This window comes from Pantherophis guttatus, chromosome 4 (genome assembly GCF_059756535.1).
Source record: "Pantherophis guttatus breed Tessera chromosome 4, ASM5975653v1, whole genome shotgun sequence".
Taxonomy (NCBI): Eukaryota; Metazoa; Chordata; class Lepidosauria; order Squamata; family Colubridae; genus Pantherophis; species Pantherophis guttatus.
In genome coordinates this window covers 62,569,836-62,589,674 of record NC_142066.1, presented here as the reverse complement: position 1 = coordinate 62,589,674, position 19,839 = coordinate 62,569,836, and the positions used below count along the sequence as shown (strand labels likewise).

The 19,839-nt window shown below is 38.6% G+C and overlaps 2 protein-coding genes across 5 annotated transcripts in view; both read right to left on the bottom strand.

Moving 5' to 3' along the window:
* Positions 1-13,162, bottom strand: part of LOC117664885 (UDP-glucuronosyltransferase 2A2-like) — a 31,192-nt gene extending 18,030 nt beyond the window's left edge. The window contains exons 1-2 of the mRNA XM_060691758.2: positions 13,089-13,162; positions 2,678-2,723 (exon numbers count right to left, since the gene is read on the bottom strand). The gene's annotated coding sequence lies outside the window, so the exon portion shown is untranslated. The remainder of the gene's footprint in view (positions 1-2,677; positions 2,724-13,088) is intronic.
* LOC117664883 (uncharacterized) overlaps positions 10,952-19,839 on the bottom strand; it is a 29,719-nt gene continuing 20,831 nt past the window's right edge. For 2 of the 4 annotated variants that reach the window (XM_034416278.3, XM_087892311.1), the window contains 2 exons: positions 15,187-19,217; positions 10,952-11,091 (listed from right to left, as the gene is read on the bottom strand). In XM_034416278.3, coding sequence (XP_034272169.1) covers positions 11,016-11,091; positions 15,187-19,217 — 4,107 coding nt within the window. In that variant the 3' untranslated portion in view covers positions 10,952-11,015. The remainder of the gene's footprint in view (positions 11,092-15,186; positions 19,218-19,839) is intronic. The other 2 variants (XM_034416279.3, XM_087892312.1) reach the window with 1 other exon arrangement.

Here is a 19,839-nt window from a genome sequence, read left to right as displayed (position 1 = left end):
ACTTAACAACTGTTTCACTTAGCAACAGAAATTTTGGGCTTAAGTATGGTCATAAATTGAGGATTACTTGTACCATGATAATAAATATTGAAGATGGCTCTGCCACTTAGAAAACTTTTGAAATCATGCTTTGTGCATTGGGAGACAATGTAAATTTGATAAATAAATGAAATTAAAAAAAAAGTCACCAAAAAGAATTTACCCACAGTTAATCTAATAAAAAAAGTTTGAATGCTTTTATTTCTTTGTTCCACTCACATGGCCATCTGTTCACCAGGTAACTCCAGGCAGCTAACAAGAATTAAAGTTAAATATACAAGAAAATGATAAAATAATGAAATATAATGAAATAGAGATTACATAGAGACCGCACAATTACATAGACAGAGAGGTCTGTTTTAATGATTAATAAAAATAAGAAATATTATTTTTTAATTAGAAATAAAGAAAAATTACTTCCTTTTATTGTTATTAATTCATTGTTATAATATGTATGCTTTTATCTTGAAATTGGAGGGAAAGGCAGAAATTTTTATTTCCTCTCACTAAATTCCAGAGGAAGCACTATGCTCTCTCTAATATAGTTTTTGTTTTATAATTGTGGATTTTGAAATATGGCTAATTTGAATACTATCAAAGGGAATATTAAAGGGACTAGATCAATAATTATGTGCAAGGGAAATAGTAAACTTTAATAAGTCAAATAGCATATGGATACAGGAAACATCAAAAAAAGAAATGATGTTAAAAATCCCATATACACTGTCTGTGGAGAAGGTTTTTAAGCAATGGCTCTCTAAGGCCAGAGGAATAGCTTTTTGGATTGCAAACTTCCTGAATTTTAGGATTACTAATTCAGTGAGCGACAATGAGGAGGTTTTATATTTCTAAAAATGTAAAGAAACAAACAGGGGAAATAAGAAACCAATAGAAAGAAAATGGTTTATCAGAAGATAAAAATCAGTGGAGATTGGATTTATAGGCTTTACAAGAAGATGGAAGCTATCATCTTCACCCATGACTACCTCATTTAATGATATTATTAATCAGCAGTCCACAACCTTTATGCCTCTGTGAACTGTCAGCAGCGGCAGGGGGGGGGGAGGAGATGGTTTTGTGTGTGCGCTACTTGCGCAAATGCAGCTTTGTGCTCTTACGCACTCACCTGCCACTTACGCAGCCCAATTCCCAACAGGCCGTGGCCCAGTAGACCAGACTACAGACAAGGAGTTGTAATAAATGGCAAACAAATCCCAGATTCATCAGAAGAATCATGATTCTCTAACCTAAACCTAATAAGAATTTTTATGAATTTTTGAAGAAGTAAAGGATTTTTTTCAAAAACATCTTTTTGTTTTATAAAGTAACAGGAGATATTAAAGAAATATTGTCTGAAAAGAAATGTGTCTAATAGTGTCCTTGGCTTTAGTCTGAAATGGGAAAGAAGTTAAATATTTATGAACATGAAAAATTCAAGACTGTCTACTAAAGCGAACATGTTGAATCTGTACAAACTTGTGAATCGCAGAAATTATGGATGGGGATATTCCTGCTTCAAACATTGCCAATGAAAAAGCATTCTCATGCATGTAATGAGTGTAACCTTACCTGGGAAAGCACAGAGCAACTGACTATTTGAATTACTTGCTTATTATGAAAACTAGGGAAGGGGTGGGAATTCATCAGGATTGCTTATTCTTTAAAAAACTGTAGAAAGATTTAGGAATGGTGAAAAAAAAGTGTTTGATACATTTCAAAATGCAAATCTATCTAATTATTATTTAATGGAAACTGAAATTTAATCATCAGCCATATCCAAAATTCACCAAACTTGTATTTTACCAAAATCTGATTATCTAGCTAGGAAAAATCTATACAAAAATATTTAATTTTTTAAAAATGGAGTATAAAATTATGAGTTATATTAGACAAAATGTAAATTCCAAACAAAAATGCCCATTTGGAGAAATGTACACCAGAGTACATACAATGACAACTGGATAAAAAATCCCAGTATGACAAACTGAATGTGCCAAATTTTCACCATAAGAAAAACCAGAATAAATTCAATCCTGTCTACAGATTTGCTTCTTGCTATAGAAACAGGAGACTTTGGTTTTATTAAGAAGACAAATAAGCAAGACTATAAATATAGATATAGAAATATCACACTTGTGCATTTGATGTCTATCAAAATCCTCATTCCTGAAATTTTCTTTGCCATGCTAAACCTTTGGAATGAGGTGGCTTTTGATTAGACATTAGACATGGCTTGGATTAGACAAAAACATTTCAGGTTAGTTTAGTTTAGGTTATAAAGTAATTCTTAACCTTCGGGACCTAGCTAAGATATTAGTGAATTTCACCTTCTGAAAGGCCGAAGTTCCAGAGCTATTTTCCATGACCTGCATCAATCCATCTATAGTTGTATTCCCTTAATTCCTTTCCCATCCAAATTCACAAATCCAGCAAAGACAAAAAGCCAGGATATGAATATTTGTTATCAAGTACACATACACAAGATATATACAATCATTCTGCTAGGGGCAGAATTACTTTCTTTTAAAATACTAGTACAACATTTTAAAAAGTAGCTAGTTTTTACTTTAATTGAAACCATACAACCATATTAACAATCAATAAGAACTCTTTTTAAAACAAGAAGTTTTAAATTTACCTATTCTTCATTGTCCTCCTTGCTTCTTTCCTCTCTGATAGCTTTTCTTCACAGTACAAAGACAAAAAGAGACTTAAGTAAGATTTGTTATGAATAGAGGTCTTAAATGGAAAATGAGAAATGTGAGAACTGGGCAAAAGAATATTCATTAGAGTATAATGATTATGCTATGCTTCATTGATTTAGTGACTGGGATTACATTCTTAAAGTAGATTGGATTAGCATGATTTGATTTTCAACTCTATTAGATGAACAAAATAAATCTCACATATTTCTAATGACCATAAATGGGAACAAATACTAAAGGTATCCATATAGGAATTTTATATTCATTGTATAATACTGTATGCATGGCACAAATTGACTTAGTAAAGTCACTTCTTCTACAAAGGAATTCATGCGTTGATGACATGGTCATAAACTCATGCCCAACATTTGATACAAATATATTAAGTTATAGCATTCACATATCATCCTTGCAGCAAGATGGGTGGCAAACAATTTAAAATTAAATAAATAAAGTGTAATTTCTTCCATCTCACCCTGCAGACACCCAAGAAATCCATCATTTGCTTTCTAGAGAAAATTTTCCCTTAAGTGTATTAAATAGACATGCAATGGCAAATACTAATGGGTAGAGGAGTTTGACAAAAAAAACTTCATTGAGCTACAGATGAATCAACACTGTAGGAACGAGAGCACAAAAGATGATTTTCCCCCTTCAAAATAAAAATTAAGCTAAAAAAGCATAAACTGTGTCAGAATATTGCCTACATGTGATGTACCAGAGACTAGAAGAGGTTAAGTCTTTACAGACATCACATGTGACTATATCAGCCAATGAACTCTCTTATTGGACTCTTACCAGAAACCACTTGGACATCTTCCCTGTATTTTTCTCTCTCTCTCTCATCTATCTCTCAGCAAGACAACACGTGAACTTATCTCTCCTCTCAACATCTGAGTCATACAGTTAGGGTAAAAGGTGCAACAGGACACCCTGTTCATTATTGTATGCATGTATATATTATGTAAATAATAAAACAACTTTTTGAACCCGAAGCTGCATTGACCAAATAACTTCCTCATAGAACCAAATGAACACGACCATCAATATATATCTGACAAATGGTAGCAGACGATGAAAAATTAATGCTCAGGTCTATGAATTTTTTTTGTAAATTTTAAAATCATAGAACGATTTTTCCTAACATGGAATCCTTGAAAGTGAACGAATTATCTTTACAAGAGATTGATGCATTAACCGTATCCTTAACAAAACAGCACCAATCATTATCCAAAAGACTAAAAAAAACTTTCTATTGAAGCTACGCAGCAAGTACAAACCTCTTTAAGAAAGGACCCAATTTTTTTTTCTCTTCACCTGAACACCGAAAGAACAGAACCACACTTACAACAACCTTGCGTCGATCTCAATTCTACTCCACCTCATGACTATCATAAAGGACTTCAACCTTCTGAATCCCTTGTATGTTCCAACCCTATAACTTTAGACCAACTTTTATTTTCTCAAGCTTCTCCAATACAGCATTTATATCAAGCTTTACATGCGACAGGCCTGCTAAATGCAGGCTGGACTCCTCAAAGAACTGTTGAACACCCTTTCAACCTCACCAGGCCTGGCAAGCGACAATTTTTTGCTTCAACCCATAGATTCCCAGACTGACCTTTTAAACACCTATTATATTAAAAATCCTCCCTCCCCACCTATTGACTTTATTGCTCCCAATATGGCTTCCACCTTCCCCGAAAGCATGGCTTCAAAAATGGCCGACAAAATGGCTGCCCCCACACTCCACCATGCGGTCCACAAAATGGCCGACAATTTATATGACCACACTTTAAACAAAATGACGTCTACCACTTCAGACCACAAGGTCTCATCCAACTCCCTTGCCCCCATACATCTTACTACCCACCCCACAACTGGAGATATTCAGACTGATTCCCTACCTTCTTCATCTAGAGCACCAAGTTCGAATCCTCCCAATTTTTTTTTCAATTTTCAGAACTTTTCTATTTTTGCTGCCGCTACAGACCTCCCCATCTATACCGCTGCAGCAGCTGCATATATTTCTACTGATACCAATATTGTTTCCAATGTAAAAAGATCCTTTTCAGTCTTTGCAGCCGCCGCCTCGCTCCCCCCTTATTGCCGAAGATGCCGCCGCTGCCGTTGCCGCTGCTGCCTCCAACACTACAGATGCCCCGTCCAAACAACAAATTCACACGATTTTTGCGGCTTTTGCATCAAAAGCCAACCTACCTTCTACAGCAGCCGACGCCATTGCAGCAGCTCTTCCGAATCAAACTACAACCACCACCTCCATTATTCCTCCTATTGTTGAATCACCTGCAACATCTTCTCTCACACCAAATGACTCCAATCAACAATCCGACGTTCAATTACCTATCTCTGCTGACAGTAACTCATTTCACCCTTCTATTACTGTAAACTAATGATTTAAATATTGAAACTAATCATTCTTTGTCTTTATCTACTAATGTAAATTTATCTTTAGAAATTGAAACTGTTTTGCAACATTTTAAACAACATGGCCCATTACCTTTATCACCAAACTTCAAAAAATTACAAACCTCAGGTAATAATTTCCCTACTTGGGAACAAGAAACTCATTTACATCTTTTAAGAGAAGGCACATTTCTTATAATTGAATCTCCCCCTACTAAACCTTGGTCATCTGACTTAACTTTTCTTCACAATAGTGTTTATGCCACTCTTATGTCAACTTTAGAAAGTGATATTGTTCATTCTATACCTACAGGTTTTACTGCACAAGAAGTATGGCAATACTTACAAAATCATTACAACAAACCCTCGCCTGCAACTATCGCTACTCTTGCTGGTGACTTTTATAGCACCATATATAAACCTGGCACATCTATGGCCAAACATCTCTTCCATCTCGAATCAATGCGAAAACAACTGATTCAACTCAATCATCCTGTACCTGAAACTGCCATGATTGGTATCATTTTCAATTCTATTAAACACATTCCTGGTTGGTCAGGATTCATTAATAGTCTCCACTCCTTACCACCACCACCCCCACATGTACACTGTCGTTGAAATCAAATCCAAATTAATAGACGAAGATAGAAGACTCTATCATACTGATACATACCCTACTTCTTTTGACCACCCTTTTTACCCTAAACATGATTCCCATCCTTCACATTCTTCACACAAACCATTCTATCAAAACAGGCAGAAACACCCTCTCAATATCAAAATAATTTTAATTATTGTAACTATAGAGGATATCATCAAACCTACAACTCCCATCCTCCACACGGTGACAACACCACCCACACTCATGATACAAGGGGATACACCCCTACAGACAAGACTAACAAAAGAAATCATACTATCAAAGAACCTAAAAGATCCATGGCCACTGAATTTTACATTAGAAAGGGTCCCACACACAAAGATTATAAAGACAGAAGGGGACAACATACTGAACAATCTATATATTCTAACTCCGAATCCCAAATATTCGGCATCTTTTCCAACACCCAACAATACCTGCGTGATACCATGCACTTATGGGTCATCGATTCTGGAAGCATACACCATGCCACCAATGACAAATCCATATTATATGATATTCACCCAACCAATATTTCAATTACAGCAGCAAATGATACTTCCAATACAGTTGAATATGAAGGATCTATCTTTATACCTGGTATAGGGGAAATTAGTCAAGTGCTCTATACACCTACCTTTGGCCACAATATTTTGAGTACTTCAAAATTAGGTAAAATCGGTTTTAAAGTATCTCTTGATGATCAACACGGTTTTATAAAATCCAAACATGATAACACTATTATTGCTAATATTTCTATCATTAATGATTTACCTTTTCTTATTCCAGATTCTTTACATCATCCTCACCCACAACTCAACTACTTCAATCCTCATCGAGACCTGACCCTGACAATCATCCTGACAGTACCCCTGACACCCACCACGAAGGTACCACACCTCACCATACCAATACACATGACACTTCCAAATCACATAAAAACCAACACACCACACCACACCACACCCCTCTCCAACTTCACCCACATCACAAAACCAACGAACTTCAAAAACAAAAATTCAAACTCATATAGGTGAACCTTTATATGATAATTGTGCCCATTTATTACACAGACGTTTAGCACATGCCAATAATGTTGCTGTAGACAATACTCAAAATTTCTCCCAAGGCATATGCACTAAGGATTGCCCTATCCAACTTGACTGTGAGTTTTGTAAAGCTGCAAAATCAAAGACAGCTCCAATTCCCCACACCAGCACCAGACGATCAAAACACATATACGAATTGGTACACGTTGACATTGTAGGCCCTTTTCCACTTTCTTTGGGCAAACGCAAATATTTTTTGAACTTAGTCGATGATTTCAGTCGTTTCGGACATATCTATACCCTTACTGAAAAATCTCAAGCATTCCAAAAAATAAAAAATTTTTACACTCTCATACAAAACCAACACAACATCAAATTAAAGAAAATTCAAACAGATTGTGGAGCTGAATTCACATCTGTACAATTTCAAAACTGGATTGGCTCCAAAGGCATTATACACTACAAAACATCTCCTTTTATCCCCCAGCAGAATGGGATTTGTGAAAGAAAAAATGGAATATTACAGACCATGACACGCAGCATCATGTTAGATGCTGATGTACCTGCTAGCTATTGGGGAGAAGCCCTTGCATATGTCAATTACACTTTTAACCGCACATGGAGTAAGGTTATTAACCAAACGCCCTACTTTCTTGTATATGGCACTCAACCACACCTCACACATCTTCGTGTTTTTGGCTGCTATGCATACGTCAATATCCCCAAACCACTCAGACCGAAGGGGAATGAGGTGTCCAAAAAATTACATTTCGTAGGATATGCACCAGGTTCGAAAGCATATCGATTCATAAAAAACAACAACACAGTAATAATTTCCCATTCAGCCACATTCATAGAAAATCACAACTGCACCAAAATACACTCAAATGATTCATACGTAATAACCCAAGAAACAAATACATTAGATACACCACAGAGAATTCAACATGTACAAACAACAACACCAAAAGTTACACCATGAACAAACAACACAGATACACAACTACCAATCAGAAAATCCAAACGAATTACACAAGACATCCCACCTAAAAGATTTGATGTGAACAATGTGACACAGACAAACCAAATACCCATTACTCCAAAAAAATTTAAGCACATGCTCCAGTTACCGGAATCAGAACAATTAAAATGGTGGGACGCTATGTCCAAAGAAATGGACTGTTTAATAAATTTAAAAGTATTCACAAAAACAACACCTCCACAATACAAATACCCGATTGGCCCTCAATGGATTTACAAAATTAACACTCCCTGACAACACATATCTATACAAAGCACGCCTTGTAGCCCAAGGTTTTGCCCAACGCTTTCCTGAAGATTATGATGAAACTTACTCCCCCACAGTAAAACCAGAAAGCGTAAAAATGGCACTGACTTCAGCCATTGTCTCAAATCAAGAAGTCTACCAATTTGATGTCCAAACCGCATGCCTCCATGCACCATTAGAGGAAGAAATTTATGTCAATGGGGCACCAGGATTCCAAATTGAATTCGGCAAAACATGGAAGCTACACAAAGCGTTATACGGCTTAAAACAATCAGGCAAACTCTGGTTTGACTGCCTTACCAAAATTTTAAAATCAATGGGGTATAATTCGATCAGACCAGTGCATAATGACAAAACCTTATAAAGGGGGAAAAGAAATTATTTTAATCTATGTTGATGATTTGATTTATATCGAGCCCAACATACAATCCAGCGAACAATTTGCAAACAAATTAAGAGAACATGTTAATTTAAAGACCTTAGGTCATATAGACCAATATCTGGGTGTACAAATTTTTAAAACTGATAGAGGTTTTTGCTTCTCACAAAAGGATAAGATTGAAGACCTGTTACAAAGATGTGGCATGGAAGACTGCAATCCCACAGATACACCTATGCGCACTGACTATAATAAAATTGCTTATCTAGACGGTAACAAGCATCACGATAAAACTCAATATCAATCCATCATAGGATCATTCCTTTATATCAGCAGATGGAGTAGACCCCATATATCATTAAGTACAAATCTCCTATCTAGGCAAGTAAATGAGCTTAAAGAACAACATTGCATTGCTATGAAAAGGTTACTCAGATATTTGCATAATACAAAAGATATGGTCTTATTATTAGAACCTGATGAAGGGGTCACCCCAGAACTTATCTGTTATTCAGATGCCGATTGGGCAGGGGATGAAAAATCAAGAAAAAGCACATCAGGCTTTATATACTTCCTAAATGATTGTCCCATAGACTGGCGCATTTGTCGCCAAAACTTCATTGTTAATTCCACGGCCGAAGCTGAATATGCCAGTGCTTCTGACGCTTGCACACTTCTCACATGGATATACGAATTAGTTTCAGATATTTGGACACAACCTTCACTACCTATCACTCTCCATGAGGACAATGAGTCCGTCATAGCCTCTTCGGTCAGGGATGATGTCAGCTTCAGATCTCGCCATATTGATATACGTTATAAAAATGTGAGAGACCTAGTTAAAAAGGGTTTTGTTGAATTTGTTCATTGTGATACCAAGGATCAAATTGCCGATTTCTTAACTAAACCTGTACCTTGTGAAATACATTGGAACCACTGCAAATCAGTTGGACTGTACTTATAATTTATTTTTTCTTATACTTGTGTTTATTATTATCTTTGAACACTGTTCCATCACACTTGGCAATAGAAGGGGTCTGTCAGAATATTGCCTACATATGATGTACCAGAGACTAGAAGGGGTTAAGTCTTTACAGACATCACATGTGACTATATCAGCCAATGAACTCTTTTATTGGACTCTTACCCAGAAATCACTTGGACATCTTCCCTGTATTTTTCTCTCTCTCTCATCTATCTCTCAGCAAGACAACATGTGAACTTATCTCTCCTCTCAATATCTGAGTCATACAGTTAGGGTAAAAGGTGCAACAGGACACCCTGTTCATTATTGTATGCATGTATATATTTTGTAAATAATAAAACAACTTTTTGAACCTGAAGCTATATTGACCAAATAACTTCCTCATAGAACCAAATGAGCACGACCATCAATATATATCTGACACACTGTGTATTGTGGTTTGAGTCATTCGTGATTTTATTAATCTCTTTTAAACTCAATGAAAGAAGATTCTAACTTTTTTCTAGATGTGTGCTTATCTAAAGTGCCAGACATTTCAATTTACTTCATCTCTTTCACTACTCTTTTATTTTTGGCCACAACACATGTTGAATTATAAGTAAATGGCAAATATTACAATTTAATTAAGATGTATTGAGTATTTGATGCAATATTCCATCTCTATTTTGAAACATATATTAACTACCGTAGTAGAATTATCAGGAAATATAAAAAAAGAAAAACGTGATCCAGCAAATTGAAGTATTTACAGCATTCATATGAAATTACTCTTTATTTAGTCATAGACCAGTAATTGATTAGTGTTGTAATGTTAACATCTGAATAGAGATGATGATACAGAATAATATGTTCTATCAATTTGATTATTCCTTCATCACATGGACCCAGTCTCTGGATTTTGTTGGCATCTTCCTTCAGTAATGACTGTTGGCATTGAATATGGCTAAGGAAAAGGCCCTTAATTTTGGGATGCAACAGGTATCTTGCTGGTTGGAGAAAATGTGCACAGTGGTTCAAGAAAGTGTTCCTGGGTAGAGTGGAAAGTCTGTTCACAATTCTAAATCAATGACCCACTATTTGAGATCAGCTAATGTACCTACGTATTATTCCCATCAAAATGATGGGAACCTGATAAATTTAAGAATGAAAATGTAACTAACTTTCTTTTCAGACAAAGTCCACCAATTGCAAACTGTTCTATCTTTGTCCTCAGGTAACATCAAATGACAACCCTGCACTGTCTCTTGCATAAAGTGTGCCATAAAGCAGTCAGCAGGGAATCAGAGATTGCTATGCTATTTCATTTTTCTACTGGCAGCTTTGTTTCACATATTGATCATCAAATATAAAATTTTAAAAAATAAAACATCCATGTTTTTTCACATGCATCACAAAAATGAAAGCTTGCACATTGTCTAAAGACAAAACCACCTCTTATGTTTGTGGTATTTTGTAATCTTTATTTCTTTAAATTCAAGTATTCACTATTTTTTCACTGTTAGGTCAATGCTTTGCAGCCATCTTTATGTGTAAGTGCACAGACAGTGGTGCTGCTCGCCTTGGTCCTTTAGGTACTCTGCTATTCCAGAAATGGGGAAAAAAAAAAGAAATGATTTAGTCCCTTTCATGTCTTAGAATGAAAAAAACACTTCTTAGTAAATCTAAAATTAGATTAGAGCAAACTACTTTCTATGTTCAAGTGGCAGAAGTGCACGTGCGTGTGTGAGCAAAGTAAGCACACACACGCGGCCCCATTGTGAACCGGTAGTAAAGATAAGTAGAACCAGATCACTGATGATGACATCTGGGGAGGTGGGCAGGGCCTCCCACCGGTTTTACTATCGGTTCTTGCGAACCAGTCCGAACCTAGGGTAACCCACCACTGAGTAGAACCCACCCCTGCTATGTTCTATGTTCATATCTCATCTTCAATCAAACACATTTTGTCTGTTTTGAAACAATACCACACTCAACACACCTGTTTCTGAACAAAACTTTCCTATGTATAATATAAGCATCTGATTTATCATACTGCTTAGAACTCTAAGAATAAATTATTAGTCTGAGTACAGGTTACATTATTATTCTTGGATCCCTCTGAAATGAGTATCAAATAGTAACACAAGTAACACTATTGTAATACTGTAGGAGATGGCCATAAATCCAAGTCCCTGCGCCCCTTCAAGAGATCTAAGTCTGGTCCACCTAGAATGTCTTTCTTATCTTATGCTCATTTCCCTTGACTGTTAGTTGGTCAAATTCTTACAGATAGCTTAAGCTTGCAATAAGTCTTTATTCTTGTTTGAACTGCCTGAATCTCCGGATTTCTCCAATACCTGACAGTTACTTGTGTTAATTTTATTATTTGTGCTATAATTAACTTGTGTTACTAATGTTGTAAACTTTTCAGAGTCATTTAGGTGAGAAGGGTGGTGTATAAATTTAATAAATAAAAATAAACACAGGGTACATTGAGCTTAATGGCCTAAAGAGCCACAGAAGTGTATCGATCTATTATGTTTCCTCATTTGCATGGATAGATTCCATATTGCATATTTACTTGGGTATAAATACTACTCTATTGCTTTAGCTTCAAAAAACATATCAGTAATTGAAACTAGAATATGCTTTCTTAGAATTTTTACTATCTTTCATATTGAGATAGTTGGATTTCACAATAGATATCGAAATTCACACCTGGCTCAAATCTACTTTTGTTTACCTATAAAAATTTTGCTGGACAAAACAAACTGAAATTTTCAAAAGTAATTCAGCAGACATATTAAATATCCCATAGAGTTAATGAATACTAAACTGAGGACAGGAAAACCTGAATTAAATTCCAAATTATCCATAATTCTGATCTAGTGACTATGAACTACCATGTTTCCCCAAAAATAGGACATGTCCCGAAAATAAAGCCAAGCCTGATTTTTGGGGCGGGCGTAGATATACACCCTCCCCTGAAAATAAGCCCTCCAGCAAGCGCGGCTGCTTTTGCCATGGATTGCGGCCACTGCAGCAGGAGGCCAAATGATGCGCCCCATGTGCCTCACAGTGGCCTTCCGAAGGGTACTGTAGCAGCAGCTATCCACAATTTTTTTTACCCTTATTTTGTCCCAACTGTACTGGGCCACATGGGTTGGGACAAAATAAGGGTTAACAAATTGTGGATAGCTGCTGCTATGGTACTTTTGGAAGGCTGCCATGAGGAGCGAGTCTCGCTGCAGAAGTGACTGCGCCCGAGGAGCACTTTTGGGAGAGAAAGCAAAGGGGAAGCGATCACTTGCAAACTCCCACCCTGCTCCTGCCTCTCCGCCAGGCAACTCCAGGCAGCCCCAGACGCCCAAAGCCTGTGCCTGTCTAGCTCCCTTTTCCCCAGTGCCTGACTCTTTATTGAGGGGGGTGGGGGAGAAGCGAGATGCATGGAGCGAGCCCTGTCTCGCTCTTCTTGCCATCTCTTCTCCCCCTCTTGCTGGGCATGGCAAGGCTTCCTGCCCCTGCCCAAATTGGATGCAATTTGGGGGGTGGCAAGTGGGGAGGGCGGGGGCTGGGGAGATGTGAAATGTGTCTTACCTGCCTTGTAGCTCCATCGCGTTGTCTGCAGGCAAACATGTTGGAGGATAAAAAAAACCTCGCGAGTTCAATCAAACTTCTCGAACTCACGAGAAATTTGGTTTTACCCTACAACATGTTTGCCTGCAGGCAATGGCGAGATATGCAACAGAGCTGCAAGGCAGGTAAGACATGTGTCTCATATCTCCCAAGCCGCACCCCTCCCCACCTGCCACCCCCAAATTTCATCCAATTTGGGCAGGGGCAGGAAGCCCTGCCATGCCCAACGAGAGGGGGAGAAGAGACTGCAAGAGGAGCCCCGTCACATTCCATGCATCTCGCTTCTTCCCCGCCCTACCTGCCACTCCCCTCGACAAAGATACGGCAGGGAAAGGCAGAAGCCAGGCTGCTGTTATGGTACCATTGGGGTGCGTGGAGCCGTCTTCCCTGCCTTACAGCTCCGTCGCATGTCTCTGTTGTCTGCAGGCAAACACGTAGGGTTAAAAAAAACCTCGCGAGTTCAATCAAACTTCTCGAACTCGTGAGAACTGTTTATCTGCAGACAACAGAGAGACATGTAACAGAGCCCTTGGCGAGGGGGGAGAGAAGAGATGGCAAGAGGAACGAGCCCCGTTTCGCTTCACGCGTCTTGCTTCTCCCCCACCCCACATACCACCCCCCTCTATAAAGAGCCAGGTGTTGTAGAAAAGGGAGCTGGGTGGGCACAGGCTTTGGGCATCTGTGGCTGCCAGGGGTTGCCCGGCAGAGAGGTGGGACCGGAGTGGACATTTGCATGCGAGGGGATGGATGGATGGATGGATAGGAGGCAGACAAGCCATGACATGGCCATGCTCACTTTCTCCTGCACCCCCAAAATAATAAGGCCAAACCCTTATTTCGGGGTTCAAAAAAATATAAGACAGGGTCTTATTTTTGGGGAAACACTGTATGAAATGTTGGATCAACTCTAACATATGAATCAGGAAAACAACCTCATAGGAATTTTTCACAGTGCTTTTTTGTTACATCAACATGTAGTATTGATCAACATCTGAATATGATTCTGGGTTTCATAATTTAAGACTACAGAAAAGGGAATCAGGGATTGTACAATCTACTTAACTGCTAACAGTGGTCAGCAATGTTCTCATGAGACTTCTGAAGATAAATGGTATCCCAACCACACAGTAATATAGAGCTACTGGGAAGATTATTGTTTTTCCCTAGAAGATAAAAGTCTATGTGTTTTCTCTCACTGTATTTTGATTTCAGAGAAATTAAGACAAGGAATTTGCAACTGGGTAGGAAAATAGAGTATTATATCTGTATTTGAAAATCTCATTACTCAGTTAAGGGCCACATTCAGTGATCCAGAATTCTTTCCTATCCACCAAAAACATAGGGAGTCAGGTATAGTGAAGGCATCAGGCTAGAAACTGGGAAACTGTGTACTCTCTAGTTCCATCTTAGGTACATGGAGCTAGCTGGGTGACCTTGGATCAGTCATTCTCTCTCAGTCTTAGCAACAGCAATAGCACTTAAACTTATATACCGCTTTACTGCCTTCCTTAAGCGGTTTACAGAGTCAACCTATTGCTCCAACAATCTGGCTCCTCATTTTACCGACCTCGGAAGGATGGAAGGCTGAGTCAACCTTGAGCCGGTGAGACCCAAACTGCCAAACTGCTGGCAGCTGGTGACCAAGAAATAGTCTGCAGTACTACATTCTAACCACTGCGGCTCTTTTTAGGAAAAAAGCAATGACAAACCACTTCTGAAAAGTCTCCAAGAATAGGACTTGACTCCAATGCCATATAAAATGTAAGGACACCTACTTTCCTATATATTCTTCTACAGCTTATATAAAATTGTCTGCACATTCAAAACAAAAATGTCCGAAGAAAATATATCTAAAATCTTCCTTTTTAGCTTGGTGTGCACTGAGAGTAATTTTTATAGGGGAGCCCTTAAATTAAATATTTTATCTGCAGTCTCAAGTCATTTAATCAAGCCACACTATGTTTCTGTTCATCTATTTATCTGTTAGTCCTAGAAAAAGGTTTTTAAAAAAGTTAATATATGGCATAAAGTTGTAGTAGAACAGTCTCCCTTTTCTTACCTTTTGGCTACTGTATGATCACGTACAGCTGGAATCCTGTCTTTCCGGATTTCATGTGAAGAGGTTTGCACCTGTGCCTCTGTACATATGCGAGATGAACGCCATTTCTTTCCTCGTGGTATGTCGACATATGAGGTCTGAACCTGAGCTTCAGTAAATAGAGGAGTTTTTGGCTTCCTTTCCACTGTGGAAATTTGATCTAATTTTTCCCTATCTTGTATTTTAACATCTGCAAATTTCATTGGACCCTCTACTAGCTTTGGAAATAATCTCAAATCTTCCTCAAAAGACATGCCAAAATTGGTGCTTTGCATTTGAAGCACTGCTTCCTCTCTCATGGTCCATAATTCAAGCAATGATTTTTGCACCAGAGCCCTACTGTGTTCTAGGCGGAAAGTCTCTGTTTTTGTGAATCCTGATGCAGGAGTTGATGGTCTCCTTGGACTGGAAGTTCGTGATGGAACCCGAGACTCAGCTATGCATGGAAGAAAGGGAGACTCAATTATGTGCGACACAGTAGGAAACTCTTCAATGCTCAAAGGTGCAGGAGACACTTCAGTAATCAAAGGGGCAGGAGATACATCTCTGTGTACAGGAGCCGGAGATACCTCCATGTGTGATGGAGCAAGAGGCAACTCCATGTGCAGTAGAGGAGAAGACACCTCTGTGTGTGAAAGAGCATGAGATGCATCCATATGTGATTGGGTGGATGACTCATCTATGAATGATGGGGAGCTTAGTAGAGGGCTCCCAGGGGATTGTTTCTGGATATTTGGAAGGTCCTCTGGAGCATGCATATCAGTCGGAAAGGTTTGAGCACCGATATCTGGAAAATCAGTCATAATAGTTTTTATTTGGTCTTCCATTGGCTCTGTCACCCTCAATATTTCAGGAGTAGATGATTGCTTTGAGCTTTCAGTCTGTTGTGAGACAGGAAATACCTCAGTAGTTGGAGTCAAATAGGATAGGGAAGTTTGAATTTCAGCGTCTGTTAGATTTTTTGTCTTCCATATATCGAGGGAGGAGGTCTGCACCTGGGCAGTGACTTGGCTTGGAGGAAGAGATTCTGCCTTTACAACCAGGGATGGGTGAACTGGGATCTCAGATTCAGAGGGGAAAGAAATTTTTTCTGTAGATCCTGGCAAATCAGCCCAAGATGTTTGCAGCTGTGCATGATTCAGTTCCTTTGTTTTCCATATGTCAAGGAGAGAAGTTTGTACTTGGGTATCCATTTGTGGTGCTTCAATTTTTGCCTCTTCTAGTGAAGTCTGTTGCTGAAAATCTGCATACCTATGAGATGGATGCCACAAATCCTCCTGAGGCATCTCAGGATCTGAAGTCTGCATCTGAGCATCCATTTGTGACACTAGACGAGACTCTTCTTTTGCTTTCCATAGGTCAAGTAGAGAGGCTTGTGGCAGGATATCCATTTTTGATGGTGTGGCTGACTCTTCTAGTTCTAGTGAAGTCTGTTGCTGAAAGTCAGCATACAAATCTGAAGGAATATCAGTATCTGATGTTTGCACTTGAGCATCACCAGTCTGAGATACAAGAGAGGGTTCTTCCTTTTCCTCTAGTATATCAACAAAGGAAGTTTGTGCTTGGGTGTCCAGTTGTTCTTTTTTCCTCCATATATCTGTCAAAGATGTCTGCATTCCAAAATCAGCTTTCAGCTGCTGAGAATGCGCCACTTTTGCCTCCTCTAATTTAGTTTCAGATGTCTGCTGCTGCATGTTAACCAATTCTTTGGCTTTCCATATATCAATAAAAGAGGTCTGAGCCATATTGTCTACCTGTTCTGCAGGAGATGTAATTCCTTGCTTTGACAATTCACTTGCAGAAGTTTGCACTTGAGCATCCATTTGTTCTTTTACTTTCCATATGTCAAACAGTGATGTTTGTGCCTCACTATCAACTACTAATGTAGGAGGCAATTCCACTGTCTTGGGGGAGTCTGATACTGAACTACGCATCTGGGCATCAGCTAAATCTCTTGCTTGCCATATTTCAAGCAAGGAAGGTTGTCTCCGAGATTCCGATTGTTTTGGAGAAAGAGATTCTATTTCTTCTGTAGTCAATTCAAGTCCTGAAGTCTGAGTTTCAGTTTCAGCTTGCAGGCGCGATGCCCGCCACCTATTTCCAAATGGTATTTCAACATATGATGTTTGTACCTCACTGTCAACTGCTGGAGACCAAAGATGGTCTCTTTGGAAAGGAGTCTGAGAAGCTGATGTTTGAATTTCTGGGAGCTCATGATACCATTTGCGGATCTGAGCTTCTATTACTTGTGGGGTAATAAGGTACTCCTTTCCTTCTGTTATCTCTTGATTTTCATCCTCAGCCTCAATCAAGGACAAAGAGGATAACTGCTCCTGGAGTTTGGTCTGTGACAAAGAAGAAAGCTTTTTCATTAGTTCTAAATCAGATGTTTGCACTTGAGCTTCTTTTTTGAATGATGAGGAAGAAAATGGTGTTGCAGATTCATATTCTGAGGTTGGTAACGCTTGTGCTGAAAAGGGACGTTTCTCTAAATGCTCATCGCTGAAAATTCTGTCTTGGGTCTCAATATCTGACCAAGAGGAAGCCTTCCGCATTAATTCATGACCTGACTGTTGCAACTCGGGTTCAGCCACTGATAGTGAAGAAATGTTCTTTAGAAATTCAGCATGAGAAAGTGGGTCCATGTTCTCAATCTGTGATAGTAAAGAAAGCTTCTTTAACAATTCAGCAGTTGAGGTTTGGACCTGTACACTAGCTTGTGGGTGTAATAAACGCCACTTGTCCCAATGCCGAATCAAAGTGTCAGATGTTTGTGCAGAAGCTTCAGTCAATTGATATGGGAGAGATTTCTTTTCTATGAACAAAGGAGCTTCCCACTCTTCTTCTTCTTCTAATTCAAGCTCTGATGGCTGTACCTGGATTTCAGGTGTCTCTATCACTGAAGTAAATGAGGTCTGAACCTGAGCCTCAGCATTCATTCGAGCAGTACGCCAATCATTCCCAGGAGGTGCTTCCACAGGTAAAGTCTGGACTTCAGCATTAATATATGTAGAGTATAAGTTGCTTGGTTTCACCAGTGATGACTGGGGAAACAACTTACTCCGGAGCTCATTCTCAATAGATACATCCTCCTTTTCTGACATATAGTCTGAAAATGAAGTCTGTACTTGCATGTCTGTCTGTGAAGGTATGCACAAATCAGTAGGTGAAGTCTGCACTTTAGCCTCAACTAATATTGGCAAAGATGCAATCTTCTCTAACAATTCTAGATACAAAGGTTGGGTCTGGATACACTCTGTCAAAAATTCTTCAGGCTCCCTATCTGATAAGGAAGTAAATGAGGTTTGCACCTCAACTTCCTTTTCTTCAGGTAGTGACAATAGTGATGTTTGTACCTGAGCCTCCATTCTTTCTGGTAATGACAGCAGTGATGTTTGCACCTGAATTTCCTTTTCTTCAGGTAAAGACAGCAGCGATGTTTGCACCTGGGTCTCCTTTTCTTCAGGTAAAGACAGCAGCGATGTTTGCACCTGGGCTTCCTTTTCTTCAGGTAAAGATGACAGCGATGTTTGCACCTGGGCCTCCTTTTCTTCAGTTAATGCTATCAGCGAAGTTTGCACCTGAGCTTCCATTTCTCCATGTAATGACAACAAAGATGTTTGCACCTGGGCTTTCTTTTCTTCTGGTAAAGAAAGCAGCAATCTTCGCACATGAGCTTCAGCCTCACAGAGTCTTCTTAATTCTGCAAATGAAGTTTGGATTTGGGCATCAGTATCAACTGGGGTTGGGCTCCGCAGGGAGATAAATGAAGTCTGTGCGTGAGCATTAGCTTCTGTAGGTATGCTTGAAAATGAAGTCTGGATCTGAACCTCAGCCTCAGATGATGACTCTGCTTCTACAATGGGTATTGAAATAATGGAAGTTTGCAACTCAACTTCTTTATGTAGTCGTGACCACCGCCATCTGTTTCCTTCTGGAATTTCCACATTAGATGTCTGAACCTCAGCTTCAATATACAAATCATCTTCCTCCTGTTTGGAGAAAACATTATTATCTTGCATATGAAAGTTATCTTTTGGAGTTGAAAAAGATTCTTTTTTGCTTGCAAGAGCCAAAAATCTGGATTTCTACTTAATGTACTGCTTGAGCTTTTACAGGGCTACCCAAGGAAAAGGAACATTAAATTAAATAAATAGAATTGTTTTGTTCTAGCTGCACTGAACTGCTAATTCACATTAATAAATAGAGATCTAGCATTTGTGCATGCTAGTTCTTAATCCAGTTTGACTTAAACTGTCTAATTTTTCTCAGAAAAATTTTCTGCAATAATACTATCACCAAACTACAACTTCCTACTTCCTTTGGATCATGCCAAGGTATATATGTATGTATATACCTGTGTGTCTGTATGCATGTATGTGTGTTTATATTTCATAGTTTTATATAGGAGCGCATCTCAAATAAATGATTCTGGACAGCCTGCAACATTAAAATAAGAAACACATTTAAAAATCTAAAACTCATATGAGCAAAGAATCATTAACAATGAACAGCAATTGACATGGCTTCATTAGATCCTGATTAGGAGGAGGAGGAGATGTTGGAACTGGGGCCATATGATGGGGAAGACACAGTTCTCTTCAAATGAATGCA